This window comes from Salvia splendens, chromosome 17 (assembly GCF_004379255.2).
Source record: "Salvia splendens isolate huo1 chromosome 17, SspV2, whole genome shotgun sequence".
Taxonomy (NCBI): Eukaryota; Viridiplantae; Streptophyta; class Magnoliopsida; order Lamiales; family Lamiaceae; genus Salvia; species Salvia splendens.
Window position 1 is genome coordinate 5,194,360 of NC_056048.1, and position 22,528 is coordinate 5,216,887.

At 36.8% G+C, this 22,528-nt stretch overlaps 1 protein-coding gene across 4 annotated transcripts; it reads right to left on the reverse strand.

Annotated features, from left to right (window-relative positions):
- Nucleotides 1–5,420: 5,420 nt before the first annotated feature.
- LOC121775077 (helicase protein MOM1-like) lies at nt 5,421–22,266 on the reverse strand. Of its 4 annotated transcripts, none has more exons than XM_042172044.1 (21): nt 22,092–22,266; nt 21,769–21,816; nt 21,098–21,617; nt 20,439–20,715; nt 19,037–19,118; nt 17,870–18,015; nt 17,387–17,580; nt 17,116–17,243; nt 16,785–17,042; nt 15,336–15,473; nt 14,220–14,471; nt 13,866–14,006; nt 13,474–13,785; nt 12,982–13,158; nt 11,913–12,834; nt 11,590–11,777; nt 9,830–9,934; nt 8,257–9,555; nt 7,095–7,817; nt 6,790–7,012; nt 5,421–6,235 (listed from the first exon to the last, which is right to left on the reverse strand). In XM_042172044.1, the coding sequence occupies exons 3-21, from the start codon at nt 21,585–21,587 to the stop codon at nt 5,547–5,549; spliced, it is 6,744 nt and encodes a 2,247-aa protein (XP_042027978.1). In that variant the 5' UTR covers nt 21,588–21,617; nt 21,769–21,816; nt 22,092–22,266; the 3' UTR covers nt 5,421–5,546. The 4 variants fall into 4 exon arrangements, with proteins under 4 accessions (XP_042027978.1, XP_042027977.1, XP_042027979.1 ...); XM_042172043.1 differs by having other exon boundaries at nt 21,098–21,623; XM_042172045.1 differs by lacking the exon at nt 21,769–21,816.
- Nucleotides 22,267–22,528: the final 262 nt, after the last annotated feature.

The following is a 22,528-nucleotide window of genomic DNA, read 5'->3' on the forward strand; positions in this document are numbered from 1 at the left end:
ATGGCATTGAGTGACTGCCATATTTATAAGCGTAGTCCACTGCATTGGAGGCTGCTATAGATAGGGATGTCAATCGGGCCAACCCGTTCGGGTTGTCGGGTCATTCGGGTACGGGCTATTCGGGTTATGATTTTTTCGGGTTATAAAAGTTCGACCCTAACCCTAACCCTTCGGGTTTCGGGCTAACCCACCGGGTTATTCGGGCCAATGCGTATTTTTAATTCTTTTAATATTTTCAAAAAAATAATACGTATTTTAAATTTTCTTTAATTATATACATATTTTTAATTAATCATTCAACAATGAAATACGTATTTTTAATTTTCTTTAATATTTTTTAAAAAGATTAAGTTATTTAAATTTAAATAACTTATTCATTACATAATTATTTACAAAATATCTATCAATAGTATGTTTATGTGTATGTATTTAAAACATAAATCAACACTTTGTTTTAAATTCAAACATAAACCAATTCGTAGAAAATTGAATAAAATTTTCATAACGTGAGAGGTGCACGTAGATGTAACAAAATTATTTTGAATTGTTAAAGAGTGAATTATCAAGATGCTAGCTAATTGGAGTAATTCTAAGTTTTCTTGAATTATGATTGGTCAAATTTAATTTATTCCAGCTTTAAATAAGTCAAATAATAATTTATCTTTATTTTAAGAATCATCAAAGTACGCATAATTCAATGACGAAGCGACGCCAAAACACTTTGCACTATTATATTGGAAATATACTAAATGAAAGCTTTTATATACGAGTATTTATGAATCCATGAACCACATAGTGATTTTTTCGTGATCTTATATAGTCGGTTGACGTATTTGGATTTTGCATGGTTTTAGAAGGTTGTCTTGGATGATTTTGATTATATTTCTATATTTTGGTATGTTTACATATTAGTTGAGAAATGATAGAAAATGGATTAAAAAATGTACACAAAATATGTGGATGTGCAGCAGCCTTGTTTGAGTCAATGTTTCTTGCAATTTTGAAGTCTGATAAACCCCTAATACATATCATTCTCTTCATCTTCGAAAAATCTTCGCGTGGATATATTGCACGCCTCAATCGGAGCTTTGTAGAGAAAGTTATGACCGTTACAAAAACTGCTCGCTGTGAAGAAGCCTTCAACCCGACGGGCCGACCCGTAACCCGAACGGGTCAGCCCGCCTAACCCGAAAACCAGAACGGATCAACCCAAATGGCCCGATTTAAAATTCGGGTTGCGAAATTACAACCCCAACCCTGTATTTTTATCGGGTTATTCGAGCCGGCCGCGGGTTCCGTGTTATATTGACATCCCTAGCTAGAGGAGGTTGGCGAGTTAGGTCCACTTAATAAACACTATAATTAGCTTCCTTTAAAACGGCACTATTAATTGAGAGTGAGGACTTTTCAATGGTCTTAGGAGCTTTTAGGAGTTACGTATTTAGGATTGACAACCCTAATGTTTGTAACCAACGTTTGCATCGCATGAGCATAAACTAGGTGACTCGTTCTATCAAAATAAGAACTGTGCTAGGGTATTGTAGTCGGAATTTGTATAACCATAACTGTGAACGCACATCCGTGGAATTCCCTTATCTCTATACTTTTATCTCCGTGATTTATTTGTAATTAGTTGTTTATTGCTTTCAAACTTTTCTTTGTTTTCAACAATTCCCAAATCTTTCAGTGTTCCAAATAGTAATTGAGTTTTATTAGAGGATAGCCAGTCTGTGATTGTTTTACCCATGATCGATATCCGGTACTGACCTTTAGCTATACTATTCCTACTCCGTATACTTGCAGGTATTTACAGTGCTAATAAAAAGTGCATCAGCGTGCTGGAGCTGAACCTGGACGGGATGTATCTGGATGACCCGAACGTAGTGCACGCATGAGGGCATCCTCGTGTCAGGCCACATTTGCATGGTTCACCACGTTATGTTAGTCATGTGTTTATCGCAAATTTAGACTGCCTATTTGGTCTATTTTAGTGGTCCAAAAAGATTAAGTTAAGCTTATATAAAGCACAACCCAACGACCAGGCCCAAATAACAGCCAAAAGACCATTAACAAGATCCAAGTCCAAGGTCCCGACACATGGCCTCGGCATACGCGTATGGGTTTTACACCTATTTTTGGCACAGTAGTTATTACTTGTAATAATTTAGCCTCATAAATACTCCCCCCGTCCACAAAAAATATGACACATTGTGAATGACACAGATTTTAATAGATAATTAGTAAAGTAAGAGAGAAGAGAAAAAAGTAAGAGAGAAGTAGTGTTAGTGGAATGTGTGGTCCATACTATTAGTAAGAGAGAAAGGAAAAAAGTAAAAGAGAAGTAGTGTTAGTGGAATGTGAGGTTCATATTATTAGTAAGAGAGAAGTGAGAAAAGTAAAAAAGAGAAGTTGTTGAAAACTTTCTTTTTTTAAATGTGCTTTATTTTTCGTTGACAACCAAAAATGACAAATGTGCTCTATTTCTCGTGGACGGAGGGAGTACAAGTTTAACGAAGATGCTAAAACCAATATGAGATTAATTCATGCACATTAATTAATCCTATAGCTAAATTATGTGACCAACTTTAGTCCATTAGTTTTGGAATCAGTTTAGAAAAAATAAACAAAACACAGTTATGTACACGAAACGTAGATCGATTCTATATCATTAAATTTCACAAAATTAAATACTACATCACTTATACTCCCTCCGGACAGATTTGGTTCGACACGAGTTTTAATGCATAATTGGAAAAGTAAGAGGGATAGAAAGAAAAAAAGTTTTAAAATATTGTTAGTGGAGAATGGGTCCCGCCTCATTAGAGATAAATGAATTTCTAAAATTAGACAAATCATACTTTTCAGGGATAGATTAAAAAGAAAATAGTTCATACTTTTAAGGAACGGAAGGAGTACGACATAATCAAAATGTTTTAGATTCCAACAAGGCCGAATTAAATTTGAAAATGAGGTTATAATACACCCATTTTGTTACATTTAATCAAATAAAATAAAAGACATATACTCACTCCGTTCCACAATAGGAGTCACTCTTATTGTGGGCACGGGTTTTACGAAATTTAAATAATAATGAATTGGAAAAGTTAGTGAAATATGAAATCCACTTTTTTATATTGGTTTTATAGTAAAATGTGAGTGAAGTGAGTTAGTGGAATGTGAGACCTACTTATCATTTATGGTAAAAATGAAGTGTGACCGTCGAGGGACGGACCAAAAAATAATCTATGAGGAGTGCAATGCGACGTCTGTTCCGATTAGGCCGAGATATGGCTCGGGCCGTTGATGGGCTGGTTGTATATGGCTCATTTGAGCAATGGAGAGAGTTTCTCCGATACAGTCTAGTGTGAAATTTTATTGGACATTAATTGATGTACTAATAATTATGTGATGCTACAGAGTCCAGAGTGAAATTTAGTCGATGTATTTATTATACGGGGGAAGTCACATTTTCGGCTTACAAGTTCAAAGTCATTGGAAATAATTAAATATGAGTATTTGTTTTGAGGTTTGATATTATGTTAATCAGCATTAATAATTGATTTTAGCTAACATAGTATTTGTTCTATTACAAAAATGACACTTAAATATGCAAGGTTATTCATTGTCAGTTCTCAGTTCTGACAGTTTGTATTTGTCAGCTAAATCGCACAAATACGTATAATCTGATAGTATTAAACAATTTATGAAGGCAACAAAAATCAGTCCGCAATAAATACATAAGATATTTGTGTGTGCATTTAAAACTACGAATTAAAAGTAAATATGAATATATAAAGAATTTAATATTAGGACTAGGAAATGTTGAGAAATTTAATTGAAAGAGCCATGTAAACAAACTGATTTTAGTACTATTATTTAGATTTGAAACTTACTATTTCAGTGAGCAAACTAATATGGAAGTAATTGAAATAAGTAAAATATAAACGCAAAATTCGAACAAACACTGATAGAAATGTAGCAATTACACAGAGATGAGGATCTAATCTTGTACTAATAGAGAGTTGCAAAACCCTTCTCTTCTTCTCACATGCAGGTGTAGTTCCAGCAACCAGTTATAATTTCAACCGACTTCAACCGACTAGGAAGCAATACAAAACTGATTTCATCAATAACCTATTTTAAAATATAATATATTGAAATAAATTATGATAATTTCAATTGGTTGGGTCACAATTTGAAGAGCATCCGCATCGATCGATCTCGTCTCTCCGAGACGAGACCTCATCGAGACAGCGATGCAAGCTCCCGTCTCGTCCCATAGCTCGCACGGAAGAGGAAGCTGGCGAGCCAGCTCGCCACGCGCCTTGTCCACGTGGCGAGCTCCCGTTAGTTCGTGACGCCCACTCGTCGGCCCGCGAGTGGGCGTCGTTTATACACGCTGAAAATGTTTTTTTTTTAATTCAGGAAAAATTCAAAAATAAAAAAAAAATCCCAAAAATATACTAGCCGTTTATAGCCGTTTTTTTCAAATTTTTAATTTTTTTTCTATTTTTTTAAGCCCCCAATCACTTCTATAAATATCAAATCATTCCCACACATTAATCCACCATAAAAACTCTCTATTCGCACTCAAACACTCTACATTCTTCATCTTAAAACATTATTCTTCTCCCAAATTTAATACATTCATGGATCTATTTGAGCAAATGCGTCGAATAATGAAAGAATCGCTAGAAGAAGATCGAGGTAGGGAGGAGGCGGAAACCGCAGCAACTCAAAGGCGATCCCGGATTTACATCCATCGTGACCGGGAGGAAGCCGCCGCAAGGTTGGTATGCGATTACTTCTGTGAGAACCCGGTATGGGGAGAGACCAACTTCCGTCGCCGTTTCCACATGCGGAAACGGCTATTTCTGCATATCATCATTAGACAACTTTTTCTTCTGCTTCTTTGAGTTTTGAGATTTTGAATTTAGAGAGAGAGAGCGGAAGATTTTAAATTATGTATTTTTAATTTATTTTAGGATTTTAATTATGTGTTTGTTTTTTTTTAGAATTTTAAGTTGTAATTTTATTTTATTTAATGATGTGTGTTTTTATTAATTGAATTTGTTGGAAATAAAAATAAAAAATGAAATTGAATGAATAGTTAAGGGATGAGATGGTTAAAAGACGGTTAAGAGATGAAGGGATGCAGGTGTTGTCTCTTAGTTAAGAGATGTGGTGGAAAGTACAGTGGGACCCATGAATAGTGAAGAGATGAGACGGTTAAAAGACGGGGATGCGGATGGCCTTACCCACCAAATCTTCAATCAATTTCTGTACTTTTTAACTTGGTTAGTTGAGCTCAGTCCCTAGCTAGAATTTTAACGAATAAAGCTCTCTTACCAATAATCTTGAATACAACCTAAGCTTAAGCTCTAGTAATTTCTCACAAAAATCTAATACTACTAATATGATTTTCAGTGAAAAGCAAAAGTGATTAGGATAAAGGAGCAGGTACTACAGCTTACTGAGAATAAGTCACCGAGCCACAACTTTCACAATCAAAGTCATGGCAGAATTTGATCCTACAATTTCATATGTTATTGGTCGTCAGATAAGCAAACGACATCTGGTTCAGCAGCAGATGTTTGGCTGCCGAGTATATTATTACCTAACATTTCCAAGTCAGATTGCTCCAAGGGATGAAAAGTAGAAGGGATATCAGGTACAGGGTAGTTACCATTCTGAGGTATATAAGGTTGACGATCTGCAACTAACACTTGTTGTGTAAACCCGGGGGGTGGATGAGGCAGGCCTCGGAAATCATCAGTGTTTTGAGCAACCAAACCTGGTGAAGGCATCCGCCAAGCATTTTGTAGTAGCCCTGGTTGTGAAGGTAGCTGCACAGGCTTGGGTGATACTTGGGGTAGCCGCAGTTGAGGGGCTGGTGAACAGGTGTCAGCCGAACTGGGTGCACCTACAGTGGGTGGTCTGCATGGTTGAAGATGAGGAGCTGCAGAACGAACCCCACCTGCTGCACGGAGGCTTGCGGGAGTGATGGCACTGATGACTGGGGGTGGTCTGGGCGAATGGCTTGAAACATGCGCTGTTGCAAGTTGTATAGGATGGGTCGTAACATTACGAATGCCCACAGGGGAAGGTCTCACAGGATGTGACCGTGCTAGCTGTGGGACAGCTGGAGTTGTGGTCGGTAGAGTACGGGCAGGTTGGGAAGCTGAAAATCCAAGGGAAGGTCTGACGGAAGGCGGCAGCATGGAGCTGGGTGTACCTGCATCAAGAGCTAAGATCATTACTAACATTGACAAGCACATGCCACTACATGTAAGAGATTGATTAGATGACTAAAAATGGGCAGTTAACTAAACCAAACCGAGATCAGACAGGCTAGAGCAAATTCCAGAACTGACTGGGGAATTCCAAGTTTTGTTCCCGAGTCAACAAACCCAGATATCAACAAATAAAACCCCACAATGAATAAACATTCATAAACATCCAGAATTAATTCAAAAGGAAGTTCTAAGTACATGAATTTCATCTCAGGTAACACACTGTACAAATAAGTGTGATAGTACTCTTGACATGATTTTTGGTGGTCTTCCCCCAAAATGCTGCAGTTTGTTTCGAAAGATAAAAATACAGACATGTTACATAAATAATCTTCTTAATAATCACTTCCTTTGCATTTCCAAGGCACTGATTTTCAAGTCTTACCTTCTATTAGATTCACACCACCTAAAACAATTTCTCACTAAAAGACATTGGCTGCTGAGAAACCTGATGCAATATTAACAAAAGAAAAGAGCTGGACTTCTGGTTTTATACCTTGCTGCATATTTGGCAGCCCAGAAGGCTTTTCCGAACACTTCAATCTGAAAGCAGCGGCCAACATTTTACTGAGAGCAACTTTCTTCTTGTTTTTGTCAATTTCATCCTTGTTCAATCTAAATTCAGCTTCGTTCTCCTTACATTTCACCTCATATTTATTACGTATTTGAGAAATCATCTCCTCTATCTCCTTCTCGCAGTCAAATTTCAGCTTTGCAATCTGTTTAAAGTTGAGCAACCCAATAATAAAAATGAGAAAATAGTAAACACAAACAATGATCAACAAGAAATTCCAGACTGACCATCTCCACATGATGTTTTTCCAATTGTTCAGCTTCTCTATGGATCCTATCTATCTCAATTTGAAGTGGGTCCGGTAATGAAGATGGAGATGAGTTCCAAGAAGGATAATGAGTTGGATTCAGAAGGGACCCAGGTTCATGAAGAGGGGCTGAATCTATGTCCACTTGTGGAATAGCCTGATTTGGCTGTCCTGATGTGCTCACAACTTCTTGTGGAAAAGCCACATCATTCTCCCTTAGAATCTGATTTTGCTGTTGTGATGTACTCAACACCTCCTGAGGTACGGCCATATCATTCTGCGGAACAGCGTGAATAGGCCTTCCTGGTAATTCGGCATTTTGTTCATTAGCAACTACACTAGAAGGACCTACATTCAGGCGATCAGAATGCAATTCCAAAATCTCTTCAGTCTGAGGAATAGATCCAGACAAAAGAACTTCAGTTCCCTCAGGCCTTGCAGTTTGCGATGAGCTACTTTCTTGATCATTGTGTCCAGTAGCAGGCGATTGGTTACGGCTAAGAGAGATATCAACTGATAAAGAATGCAGCTGCCCAAAAACCACATCTACTGGAGCTTTGTTGGATGACTTGGTTGTTAAAATATTACCAGTTATAGGTGATTCCAAGTAAGGCGGCACAGGCGCTACAGAGTCGGTGGGTTCTGAAACTGCTATTTCAATCTCCAGAGAACTTCGATTTTCTTCACCTTGTGTATCTGGGTCCTGAAGTTCAGCGGGTACCATGTATTTGTCAGATTTATTTTGTTGGATTAATACCAACTTGCAGTAGTATTAAACACATCCTTAAAAACATTGAGTTATATAGTACATAGAAAAATAAGGGAAATGGGAACTGGGGAATAAACCACTTCCATACGAACTTGGTAGTTAACAAATCAGGCATGAGCACAGGACGTTCTAGAATCTTTCACCATGTCATGGAACAACGAAATTGGAATAAAAATTAAATATTTTCTAATATATCTCAATTGAAGGAACCTTTATCTGATTACATGGGGTCAATTTATAAAACTGCATGCATTAAAGTAGCTGTAACTGAATAAATTTGATCACCTTTAAATTTCACCTGAATGGAAGAAAAAATAGACAAACATAGGCAGATATGAATAACTAGATAGATAAGTAGAGAAACACCACATACATTCTGTGGCAAAATGTCACGACATTCTTGTGAAACTGTGGTTTGCTCTGTGCACAATGATGGCTGTCCTGAATTTTGCAGACACCGGCTGGCTACCACCCCTGGTTCACTTCTCTGTCTCATCAAATTATCAGACAAAGAAGTTTTCCTTACTTCATTGGACGCCTCCTCTAATGGACAACTTAGTTCACCAGGCTGGTCGTGCCCCATAGTTTCATTAGGAACAGTCTCAGACACTAGTGGATGCTCGTCAGCAACCTGCTCCACAGGGGCAGGTTGCTTCATGGGATTAGCCTGCCTATTATTTACAGAATTCTTTGACTGATCGAGAAGCTCAGCTTCTGAATCAATGGTTACCAATTCTTTCACAGGAGTTTCGCTGCACACTGCTTCAACTGGTGCGCCTGTTGATGAAATGGAAGGAATCAAATCACTGCATTGTCTAGAAAAACTCTTATTTGGGTTGTTCTCCAGATGCTGCCCACACTTATCCCCATCACCACCAACCTTGATGCATGTACTTGGCTTCGGGTTACCAGCATCATCATCTGATTGAGAACCAAGTGACTGATGACCATTAATAACCCTTAGTTCACTAGAGCAAGCTTTTACTTTGGCTAGCCAATCAGCTGCCTTTTGTCTCTCCTCATTGATAGCAGCTAAATTCTTTGCCTCTAGATTTTTCAGCTGTAAATCTTTTAGGAAATTATTTTCTTTGATTTTATCCTTAAATTTAACATTCAAAAGCTTTAGTTTATCCATTCCCGCAGAGGCTTGACCATGTATAGACCGAATAAAGGCGCACTCCAATTTGTGGTCTGTCTCCAGTTTTACCCTTTTATCCTCCCAGGTTTGTTTCAACTCCTGGATTTTCTGTTGGTGTTCCTGTATAAGTTTCTTCATCCGCTTATCACATTTTTTCTTTATTTTCTTGATCTCATCATTATCTGTTTCACTAGCACCAGTTTTATCTTTCAGCCCCACTTTCAGCTGTGAATTGGCAGATTTTTCTCCAATCTCCTGTTCCGCACTTTCCTCTAAATATGATGAACAGTGTAACTCCCTCTCATTAGCATTTGATGTCCCCCTGCTGAAGTCTTCTTCAGATAATAAGCAATATCTGTTCAAGCGCGTAATGTTGTCTGAGCACTGCAAATACAACCTCTTGAGAGACCGCATCTTTGAATAAACTGAGCTGGCTTCTTCTTCAGTGCATTGATAGTCCAGAAGCTGTTTTGCCAACATGAGTGTTTCCTTCTTATCAACCTTTTGTTTTGTGATAGATGCTGCAACCCAACACTGACAGAGCAACATATAATCAAATCTATTGAGTAAGCAAAGTCATAAACTAATACAGTCTAGTTTTCTTATTCGTTTACTATTGCAAAAATGTTATTTGCTTTATTACTAGGTATGAAAATCCAGGTACTGTTATAGTCTTATTCCCTCAAGTATCAATCACTGGAAAAACCAGATTATTTTCAACAGCATAATCTAATAGTTTAGCCATAAGATGGATGGTATTAGGTTGTTTTACACGATAGTTAATAATATATCCAGGAAAGGAACTTACCAAAGAAATTTGAAAAGCCTGCACAATTGATGTTGGGCTGCTACTGACATGATGATTCTTGATCACATATTCCAAAAATAATTCAGCCACCTGATTGACATTGTCCTGCATTTCCATGCATGTGCACAAATAACAGGGAGTAAATACACTAAGGTGATATATATCTGAAATATACTATTTGATCTAGCTTGAACAATTATCATGAAGCTTGATAACGAAATAATGGAATCTCTGGTTCCATTTTCACACTTCAGTCTATTAAAGTTCTTCGATACATCACATGTGAAACTTCACATATCTAGTTCTGGCCAGCTGTTCTCTACATTATTAATATTATTACATTTTATCATTAATAATATAGGCATCCGTTCATCCCAATGCATTAGGCCTCTCATACCAGTGACTGCATGCATTGCTGGTCTAATGACTTCAATTTCAACAGAGAAGAGCATACGCACTTACTGAGGTAAATTCTTTAATGTAGAGATTCAACAGAAAATGTACAGATTTAGGTAGCAAGAAGCAATTCACTTCTGAAGGTGTAAAGATACAGTACTTATAGGATCGAGTAATAAACCAATAAAGAAATATCGTGAAGAATCCCCAACACAATCTCATGTTATATTATGTATTACTCCCTCCGTCCCAACTAAGTTGAGTCAAAACTTTTGGGCACATAGATTAAGAAATTGTGTTGAAAAGTAGGAGAGAGGAATAAAGTAGGAAAGATAAAGAGAGAGTGAAGTAGGTGATGAGATAAAGTAAGAGTGATTGGATGTTTTGTTATTTGTCAAAAAGGAAATGAATGACTCAACTTAGTTGGGACATCCCAAAAAGGAACACGACTTAACTTAGTTGAAATGGAGGGAGTAATAAATTATGTAGTAATAAGTGAGGATAGATTTCAAGTTGGTTCACGAAGGTCCCAGTACTACCCTAGAAATGGCAGAGCTAATAATCAAACATTCACATGACACATTATTACTGCACCGACTCTCGCTCCCACTCGTAAGAAACAAGATCTGTTATGCTAGTTGACAACTCCACCACAAAAACAATTTTTCTCATAGATATAGAATCACAGTTTTTCTCATTCGCAAGGGGGTATAAATAGAAAGTTTATGACTCTGCTATAGGGAGCGATGTAAACGAGTCTAGTTGATTGCTTCTGTATCCTTTGAACTCATAAGAAGGTGATTTGTTTCGTTCATTCAAGTATATAGCAGTAAAAAATTTGCATCTCCTTGCTTAGCCTTGCAAAAAGATAATTCTGCATTCACCAAGTGTATGGTGATATGATACAGATCAGCCAATTCAAGTTCATTGGGTGCAGATGGGTATTGGGTTGAGGATGAATCAGTAAGTTAATAGGTTGGTTAGTTATTCAATGATTTTAGTTGCTTAGATAGAATCAGACGTCATCAGGGTGGGTGCTTAGGAGTATTTAGGAGGTTATTTTCTTAACTACGAATAGGAGGGGTAGGAAAGTTGTTTCTGGACCCAGATTGGACAGGAGATATTCCTGAGAATTGAGGAAATAGATCAGCTTTTACTCTTGCTTCATCAAGCAGAAATTTAGGCTTATAATTTTCTTTCTCGCAGTTGTTTCTCTCCTGGCTAGTAGGTCGTAATAAGCCCTTGACTCGATTATATGCAAATTGAAATGGAATTAGTACCCACTTTCCTGGGCTTGCAGCCGTGCAGATAACCATAGTTAAATAGTGCACCTGAGAGACTGAAGATTAAGTTAAGAGTTGCACCGGAAGTTTAAGATTTTGGCACAGTGTCTTCATCTCTCTCAGCAGAACACCATGGATGCTTTGCTGGTCATCGCATGATTTGGTTCCTTCCTTCGAAGCAGCACTTACAGTAACCTCAGCACACAATGAGCTCTGACCATCTCTATGGAAATTTTCAGATTGATTACAGGATTTGGTTGCATAAGACCCTGGATCACCACAAGAAATTCTTAGTGCTTAGGGGGAGTCTGAACTACAAAATGCTTGTCCAAGGGACTACAAACTTCTTAATGGCACAAATGCCATTCACTAGTGAAGTGAAAATGTCCTGGCTTAACCATTACCATTGTCAGATATGGTGGCTTGAGCTGTCACTGATTCAACTTGAGAAGAGGTTGGACCCAAACTTTCATTCACCATCTTTCTACGTTTGTTTGCCATGTTATCTTTCTCAGCTTCTGGATTGCTAGGAGATCCTTCCCAGTAATAAACTCTCTTACGATTCCGTGGACTAGGGCTTTTTAAATGTTTCCACAGTGGATTTTTTCCTTCAAACAAGTTTTTCCAAAACACATGAGGCACTTCTCTATCTTCCAACTGAACTTTTGACTCGCCAAACATTAGATTATTTGTGCTATAGCTTCCACCATCTAATTTAGCTTCCGAGATGACGAAATTTGAATCAATATTTTCAAATTTTTCAGAAAGTATGGCATGAAACTCCTTGGTAACTTCATCCAAAAGTGACTGTCCAGACGAAAAGTTTAATGCCACACTAGAGTTGCTATTGGCATGATATTCGTCTAACTTTCTGAAAATATTTGTGGCACCCCAGGATAGCAGATTATTACTTGTGCTTCGGCTGAAATTTTGTGGATTGTGATCAAGATTTACGTTCTGCTTTGCAAGCACTAGGGCTCTTTCTTCAATAGTGAAAGAAGAATATAACCTAAAAACTTTGACCTGGTCAGCTTTTGAATCAATTGATATCTTTCTCAGTGCCTTCAAGTCGTTTACCGGATTCCAGTCACTATCATATATGACAACGACATCCAATGATGAAAGTTTAATGGTTGAAGAACAAGCACGGTTTTCTAACAGAAAAACAAACTGTCCAGCTTCCTTCTTATTAAACCGGTTCACGGCAGCTTGCTTATCAAAATGGGCCATTGCAGCATCAACCCGTTCATATGTATTTAAACCGAATCTTCGGTTTACAGAATCACTCAATATATTTCCAGAAGTTAGCGGTTCTAAGACAATCGGCTGCAGTATAACAGTACAAATAAATTATTATCAAAACAAACCATATGGGAAGTCCTATTGCTACCAGTAACGTAAAATGCACAAATATCCACAAGTATAAATAGGTGGAGAAGAAGCTAGCACTATAAGGCGGGTACTGCACATTACCTGAAAAAGTATTAGTACTCGTAAACCTTGCCTCTTAATCTCATTGAGCATCACATCAAGAAGTTGCAACTTGCCACTTGCTTTTATCCCAATACCCAAAATCTCATTAGCAGGAAGCTTGTCAGCAATCAAGCGCGCTTGTACAGAAGTGTCCACAAGATAAGGGTGGTGGCAGCACTACAAGCAATTAAAAGATATCAGACTAAACAATTTTTGCAGGGTAAGACGTAAATAGGCTGGCTGATTGCAGTCATCTAGACAAGTCCAGTATGAACTATTAGCAGTCCCAATGAGAGGATCTTGTCAACCATAAAATAATGAAAAGCAACTATTTTCCTTTGTGAGAGAAAATTAATAATGGTCACAAAAACATGCATAAGAGAAGCACATGATATGTCAGAACAATTTCTCCATCGTGTGTGTAAAGAGTCTCTTAAAGGAACAAGGTGAACATATGTAGTAATCAAACTAGATAAATACAACAGAACAAACCTTTCGAACCGTTAGAAGAATTTCTGGGAGGACGCCAAAAGGGTCCTTTCTTAAATAAGAGCAAAGAGCATTGGAGTTGGAAAGAAGTGTATCACAATAATGTTCAAGCTGGAGATTTGACATCTGAACCGGGACCCAGTACTCAATGAACTTAGATACTTGAGAAGGTCGTCCATACGCAATAAAACGGGACAATCTGTCTTTCAATTTACTAAGGTTATCATTTGTCTCAGGCTTCAGGGTCCTCAGTTTGTCAAAATCACTGTCAGATTCGACCAAGGATAGGATTTTAATGTAGTCAGATGTTACATCCTGAGGCGTAGAAGAAGTGCATTAGACACAATATTGTTGTACAATAAACCAAAATATCAAGACCACAAAGAAGAAGATACCTTTAGCGGACCACTAACAAGGAGAATTCTCATGTCCGTGGAGAGTATCTTAATTCGTTCATGCTCATCTGCAATCCGTGAGTGCTGGTACTCATCAAATATAATTGCTTTCCATTTTATGATTTTCAATATCTCTAAATCCTGCATGATAGAGCCAAAACATGTACTGAATTACAGCATGTTTAATTAATACATTGAAAACCAGATAAAAATGCTACAGACCAAATAAGGACAGATAGACTTCTACTGATTACAGAATTATTTTTATTTTGTTTTCTTTAGGAGACCTGGTTACCAATCAGATGGAGAGACGCTCAAAACTAGAAATGAACTTTAGCGAAATGATATCCATACCTCTAAAAGAGATTCTACAGATGACAGGAGTACTTGGAATATCGTTTGACCTCCTTCATCATAAAATTCTGATGCTCTAATCATGTTCCTTGTATCACTGCTTCCACTGTATACAACTACATCTACAGATGGTACCAGTTGTTCAAAATTAGCTTCCCATCGAGACAGTGAGTCACAGGACGTGACAATGAGTACTGGCCAAAACGTTTCGATCATCGAATGAACTAAAAGAATAGCAGTCGTTGTTTGTTCCTGCATTCAATAAATTTAATAAGAAAACTTTTGCACTTGAGTACTGAAGCATCACGTCCCAACAGCAAGAGCATAAGTGTATCACTGCCATCGACAGCAGGCAGCAAGGGTGGTATTTATGCACAAAAGGTAAAATACATTTCACAAAAACCACAGAAAGGAAGGAGGCAACCATCAGTCAGAATTGAAAGCATGCCACATAGGTAGATAATGAAATGGTTGACATGCAAACACATAAAGATAGCCTAATTGGGTGTGTAACACTCAATAAGCTTTAAAACTTTAAATTATAGAGACAAATTTTCACTTGGTAAATTCAACAGTTAAAACATGTGCACTGTGTTTTTTCTAGAAGATGGAACAAATTGACAAGCACCATAGAATTGGACAAACTGTTTGTTGCTAAAAGATTTTTACCTGATTGGTGGTGTGAGCATAAAGATGCATTTTTGTGGTTTAACTTTCTACCGAGAACGTCTCACAAAAAAATACTGTATTGCGCGTTTTTAAAAATATATAAAACAAAATTGAAATCAATGTAGACAGAGAACAATGGAATTTCCACTTACAACTTTATGCTTCAAATACCCTAATTCATTAGGAAGAGATGCATGCAAACCAACAATTGATAACCATATATGTTTTGAACATTTTTAAATATTAAATTAAACTGACAGAATATAACTTATTATGTCAGAAATCATAAAACAAGGTAAAAAGGCATAACGCTTCCATCTGTGGCATAAAAGGCCATCAGCATAGCACTCACATGTAATAACATGGAGGCAACCAAACATACATAAATTAGTCAATGAAAAAGCCTATTATTGAAATGGCTTGATTGTTGACACTAAAAAAACTCACCTGAATCTGATCATCAAAAACAACAGCATTTGGGCATTTGAACAAGAATTCACGCAGTTTATTCACATTTTTCAATATGTGTGTTTCTCCTAAGTGACCCGGAAACTCAGAATATCTGACAATTGATTCTGGGAAAGGCTGCAGTAGAAGCAAAGAAAACAAGATTAGGCATTCATCACTTAACATCTACTATAAGCAGACTAGAAACCACATATATTATCATTGCACAATATGTTATATATGATCACCAACCGGAAATTACTGTAGATTTCATATCTAACTCATTTACCAAATTGTGGTTCCTGTATGTTATTTTCAGCTATAAATATGTTATGCAAATTTCTGTGCATAATGAAAATGACATTCAGATGTTTCAAGTTAGGTCAAAGAAATAAAGAAGGATCGCAACAAAACACTTAAGGGACGTTTACTTTTCATAATTAGCCTAAATAGATCATAAAATAGTATAGGCTAATCCATTGTTTCTATGATGTATTGGAACTTTGGGATATTGCAAGCCCTATAAATTTTTATCATTTGAGCTAATTTTGTTCAATTCATATCCCAATCATGCATCTTATCAATCATGAAAAGAAAATGCCTCATGAAATGTGAAGATTAGCCACCTAGCTCTGAAGCACTGCAATAGGGTCTGTAATTCAGCTGTTACTTATCAACTGAGTAGCAATCCAACTAGTTATGTTATCAACTGAGTAGCAATCCAACTAGTTATCTTCACAATGTCACCACATCAATGCACCCAGCAAGAGTGCGTGATGTTCACAAAAAGTTTCAGTAGTTGAGATTCTCGGGAAGTGTCTCAAACTACAATCATAATTATTAAAAACTGCCCCACTTCCAGCAATACTAAGACAGCCAGCTCATCAATTACCTTGCAATTAAAGGCTGAGTAAGTTACAGTGTTTGTACATATGCACTGCATATAAATTAGGGCGACGCATTTTATCATTCTACAAACAACTACTCCATTAATATATTTCGAAAGCACTAATCAATAGCCAATATGATGAACCAAACTATAAACCAAGATATATATATATATATATATATATATAGGGAGATGATCAAAATAAGTATGTGTTTAAATCCAGAAATGCATACCAAATCTTGGCCCTAGGATTAGATGATCTAATGGTCAATAATTAACCAAAAATACGGAAGGTCATAATTAAGCAATTTTAGGTCATATTATAATATTTGAGTTTAATGTCATGCTAAGATCGTTTTAGGTCATGCTTTGTTAGCATGACCTAAAAATTACCTAATTATGATCTAAAAGTGCCCTAATTATGATATTGTTTTGCGTTTCTGTATTTAAATCTAGTTTTACATAGATCAAAACCCTATATATATATATATATATATATATAGTATTCTAAAAGAAGACCCAGTATATGCTTGTATATTATTCGGAGGTTGTTCTCACACCTTATTAGCTTCTTTCTTTGCCCTCCCCCGACGAATCTCATAGTTCCTCCGAAGGTCCTGACCTAGGGTTGAGACTAGGAAGTTGGCAGTATCCAACTCCCATGTAGCATGATCATAATTAAGGCAACGCCATTTCACAAGCCACTCATATTCGCATGCCCAAATATCAGTAGTAGATGCTACATAAACATTATCTTGTATAGGTCTTTTCCCCAATAAACGATGTGGCACCATCCAGTCTGCATTCCATTGGGCAACCTGCAGGTATGATACAAAAGATGGAATTAGATGTTATCATTCTGCTTAGACTTTTAAGCAAAAAGTGAATTACCTGATCCTTTTCAAGAAAGTTGGATACAAGGCAGGGGTTTTCAAGAAGCAGTTGTTTCTCTGGAACCCAGTGGTTGTGAACATGAGCAAGCCCACGGTATTTAACAAGAAACTGTTTCTGCTGAACTCCTAAATACAGCATCAAGCATTACAAGTCAAAACCATAAAATAGCTAGAAATGATACTAGATGACTTGACAGCATGTGATATCATATATTGATTGAGTCTAATATTTATATTCTCAATGTTATATATTGATGAACATGTCAAACCTTTAACATTTGGAACCTCCAGTTCTCTGACGTCCCAAACTGACTCAATTCCATCCGACACGGAGTGCACACCAAATAAAAGCCTTTTCTTTACACACTGGGGGCAGTGCCAAACACCAGGCGGAACATCAGTAAGAGGGGGATCTAGGCAATAAAGATGGTAGCAATTCATGCAACTTTTCCCCTCACAACACCTGCAAATGCATATTTATCAAACCACAATAAAAGGTGGATGTTAACAAAAGGTAAAAAAAGGAAAAAAATGAACAAAACAAATTACACACAAAAACAAACAAAAAGGTCCATGAGTTCTTATTGTCACTGCATGTCCATACAAATAGGAGAAGTCCTGTTGACAGAAAGCTACTGTCAATTGCCAACTAATTAGTGCTTTGGAAAGTGAAACAACTGAAGTATAAGGATGCAATGTCAATATCAGAAGCATATTATTATGAGAGAGCCAGACAACAATGTTTTACCCACAGGAGATCTCCATTTTTGCTGCACAAGCTACACAGTTTTTCGGCACCATCGGTATGAGAATCTGCACGCCTCTTGGTCAATGGATGTCCACAAGCAAATTCCACTGTAGATTCCAAGGTCACAGCAGCTCCACAATCACTTCTGGCCTAATGTCCATAGCATTTCAAGAAAATACCATATCAAAATCACTAACATCAGCAATCTATAACTGAGATAACTCAATGCCTTCTTTTCTCAAGTATTCAGGCAACCGAACTCATATAGAAGATTACTTCACTAGGAATGCACAATGCAGCCACTGAGCTGCTGAGAAATGGACTAACTAACATGGCGAATTAGAGAAGTCAAGTCTGACTTCTTACCAGATTTTTTTCGTTTACAAATTCAAAAGATATAGTTGATAGTTCCAGTGTGAAGAAAATTAGACTTCCTTTTGATGCATTAGACAATTCAACATGACAAGAAACCACCAATTCCAGTAAATTATCAACTAAAAGAGGCTATTTATCTACTTCATCGATGTAGGATTTATTTTTTTATGGGATGTAAAAGCTCATTCGCAAAATGCCAACAGCCTGACCGTCATGCATAGAATCCATAGAACAAAAAGGCAATAATTCAGACCAGTTTCTATGATACAATTAACATTCCCCTGATTAAAAAGTGGCCCAAAAGATCTAAGACTCCTCAGATGACATTTAACATCAAGATCACATATGTTATAAAGACTTCCTAACATTCATGTATATTTAATTTACCAAAAAAATTTATTTGGGAATTACAACAGGACATTAGTTTACATGAACTGAGAAAAAGCTTTTCCTATGACCTGAGTCAATATTCATTCAAAAACTCTAAGAGCTGTTATACAATATTTCAAGTACACCTCGACTGAGTTCAGCACAATCACACACTTCAGTGGCATACAGTAATTGTGGTGAAGTACATTTCCATGCCTTGATATACTTGCATCGAACGGTACAGATCTATGAAAGGAACACTACTTTAGCACAACCAGAATGTATGCAGACTCTTGCTCTGGCTATGCAGTTAAAATGTTACAGTACATTTAAAGAAATTTCATGATAGAAAACAACTAGTGAACCCAAGAAGATCTTTTTTAATTTTTTGGTGGGTGGTATCCCACATTTTACACAAAGGACTAACCTTGCAAGTAGCAATGCCCACCAGATCATCACCCCCGGGGCAGCACGAGCAAAGTTCCTGTTCTGGAGAATCATAGCGCACCCTACACAAGAAGTCATGAATATTTTATCTCAGTAAAGGACATCTTATGTCAACTTCTTATCTTCACTCATTTTGTGTTTGGAGGAGAGGGTAATAGCACAAAAAGACCACCTCTCATCCATCTGGTAGACTGGTACATAAGTTGTGCAGACACCTAAATACTAGAACGAAACAAACCCTGAATTTAGTTAAAAGGCAGAACTCCCCTTATACAAGACTTGAAAACTATGGTCATTTCCTTTTTTGTCTTTCCTACCATCAATTTATAAACCAATGGACCTCTATAACCAACACCATTAACCTTGAAATTGGTAGAATGATAGAATCCAAGTCAAACATAACATGACTGATGAGGCATAGAGTGTGATGAACCAATTACTGGTGCTCCTTGAGTTTCCAAATAGGCCCACACAAAATTGGAAATGCAACCTAGATGATGAGAAACAGCATGCTATGTTTTAACTTAAGAAATACTCCCTCCATCCCAACTAAGTTGAGTCGTATTCCTTTTTGGGATGTCCCAACTATGTTGAGTCATTTCCTTTTTTGACAAAAAACAAAACTTCCCATCCCTCTTACTTTATTTCATCATCTACTTTACTCTCTCTTTATCTTTTCTACTTTATTCATCTCTCTAACTTTTCAATACAATTTCTTAATCTTCATGCCCAAAAGTTTTGACTCAACTTAGTTGGGACGGAGGGAGTAATTAGTTTTATGATTATTTTTAGCATTGTTGTTTCAAATTATTTCCTATACGAGGAGAAACTGCATGCTATGTTTGAACTTAAGACTTCCCAGAAAATCTAGGTGGAATATTCCAGTAAGCCATCAACCACAAATCTAGGGCAAACAATATAAGGATAGGGATACAATAATTGTGCTATGATAATGGATTCTCACAACTCATGGATATTAGAATTTAGAAGACTCTAAATATTAACCCAAGCGAATACTTCTTCACCAGACTATGCGTAACAGCCTCTTTACATAGGCAAACATCCCTCACCAGCACATTATCTTGTGTAGAACATCATAAGTCCTAATTTACAATCATGAGATTTTCATTTTTTTAATAACATTTCCTCACACCTCATTCCCATCCATCTATGATGAACCTATGAAAATCACATAAACAATGGTATAATGAATGATTGGAAAGACAACCACTTTAACTGGTGACCATTTACTGCAACATTCTATAGAATGTTACCAGAAAAATATTTTACTACGGTCATAATGTGCCACCCATGAGCAGTAAACTCTTAGAGAAGAAAATTAGGTTGTCGGGTATAAACATGAGTAAAAAGTTGAGTTGCACCTTTTGCTTTTAAAGCATAGAAGACAGGTTCCCTCTAGATTGAAATTTCTACACACTGGAGATGCTGATGCAGCATCCACAATGATGCCATTTTCAACATCTGCATCATAGTCTCTTAAAGCTGAATCTGGAAGAGCTCCTTCAGAAACTTCATTAGTACTTCCATCATCTCCAACATCCTCAGTATCTTCCATTGGCTGAAAGCTAATACTTTTGCTGCTATTATCACTGCAAACGTCAACTGGCTTCTCTGATATTTCCAGATCATCACCACAATCTACAAACATTTAGATGAAAATGATCAAATAGGGGCATGATTCAAAATATTAAGAATAGTGTTTTTATCATCAAAACTAACCTTTTAGCCATTTCTCAAAGTTCAAAACCACAAGAACTTCATCAACCCAAAAACATAAACCAGAACAAAAAAAGGCAAGAAGAAAATGTTTATTCAAATTTATCTAGTTTTGTGATCACTAAGAATAAATAAGAATATGCAGTTGCATAGATATTTTAGTAGTGTTTATAGCTAGTATGTTATCCCTTTTTGGATTGTCATCCCTTTGTGTAAGAATCATATCTAGCAATTTTCTTGTTTCGTATCCAACAAAAGGGTGAGAGTGTTGTGATCAATGTGATGTGGAGACTGATTATTTCACCTGGCACGATTTCTTGAATTTGTTGTCTTTTGAAAAGAGCCCTGAATTTCCGGGCATTCATTTTCTCTCTCTTCATGCCAACTACTTCCAGGTCAAGCTCAGGCTGCTCAGCTTTTTCAGATTCCATAGTCACCTGAATCACAGGTTTCTCTTTCTTTCTCTTCAACTTTGATAAAGGTTCTTCAGCAGATTCTTTGGAAACAGAACCGGGAGACGGTTCTTTCTTACCCCTATCAGACCTCCTCAGAGAATTTGGTGTATTACTTTTCACTAGTCTTTCTGATGTCCTCTTCATAGGAGGAGACGGTGTCATCTCCTTCTCAAGACGCTTGGATTTTCGAATACCATGAGGGCTTTCTGCTGTCTGTCGGGCATTTGATGCTCTGCCAAGTTTTCCTGGGCTTTGCACTAATGTATCTTTTACCATATTCACTTTTTTCCTTGAACCATGTCCATCTAACTCGTCCCTACTTTTGCTATCACTTACCATTGCCCTCGGCGACAACTATTGTTGCAGTTCCTGCGACTTAAATATTCAAACGACACATATGAGAAAAATAAGAACTAGCTAGAAAGGGCGATGACCTAAATACAACAGCAATTATTTTGGGATAGATTTAGCTTAATGATCTGAGCAATCCATGTTATTAAGGACTAAAGCAAGTGATAACCTTTTTCCTAAAAAAAACACAGCAACTGCATTGCAATTTGCAATCATCCTGCCAGGAAATAAACCTAATTTAGCATTATCAATCATATACATTCAACTTCTAAAATTATTCAATGAAACAACGAAAGAACCCCAATAAAATCAGATACAGTTATTAGGTATTCTAGTCAAATGTGTGATTGAAAGAGAGATATCGGGAAGAGAGAGATAACTAAGATCATCTCTCTCCAAACATGGCTTTATTTAATCAGGCACACCAGTAATACAGAATTAAATAGCTCTTTGTAGCCATGAAAAGTGTTAATTCGTGAAAACTCCACAGACCTTCAAAGAAGATATCACCAGTTGCGACGTCCGTGGGATCAAAGCTCGAGGCAACAAAAATTCGCAGCCATAAACTTGGGGAGGTGAAGGATTTTATTTCAAATTTGGAAGAGAGCTCCGACGAACTTTACTATACTTGAAAATTCAGGACGTTTGACTTTTTTATTCCGTCTATAAATTGAAATGATGAATTGGTTGAAAAAGTAGAATTGAAAAATAAGTAATTAAAAGAATTTAGACAGAATATATTAATTTAAAATATTTATTAAACTTTTTGTATAAAATATAGTATTATATAAACTTAAAATTCTTTATACTGAAAATTATAAGATTGGTGAAACTTTTTTGTATTTGCGTAATTTTTTCCCAAAATAACTAGGTTGAGTCGGAGTATTCTTTATAAAAATAATACTCCATCCGTCCATAATAATTTGTCA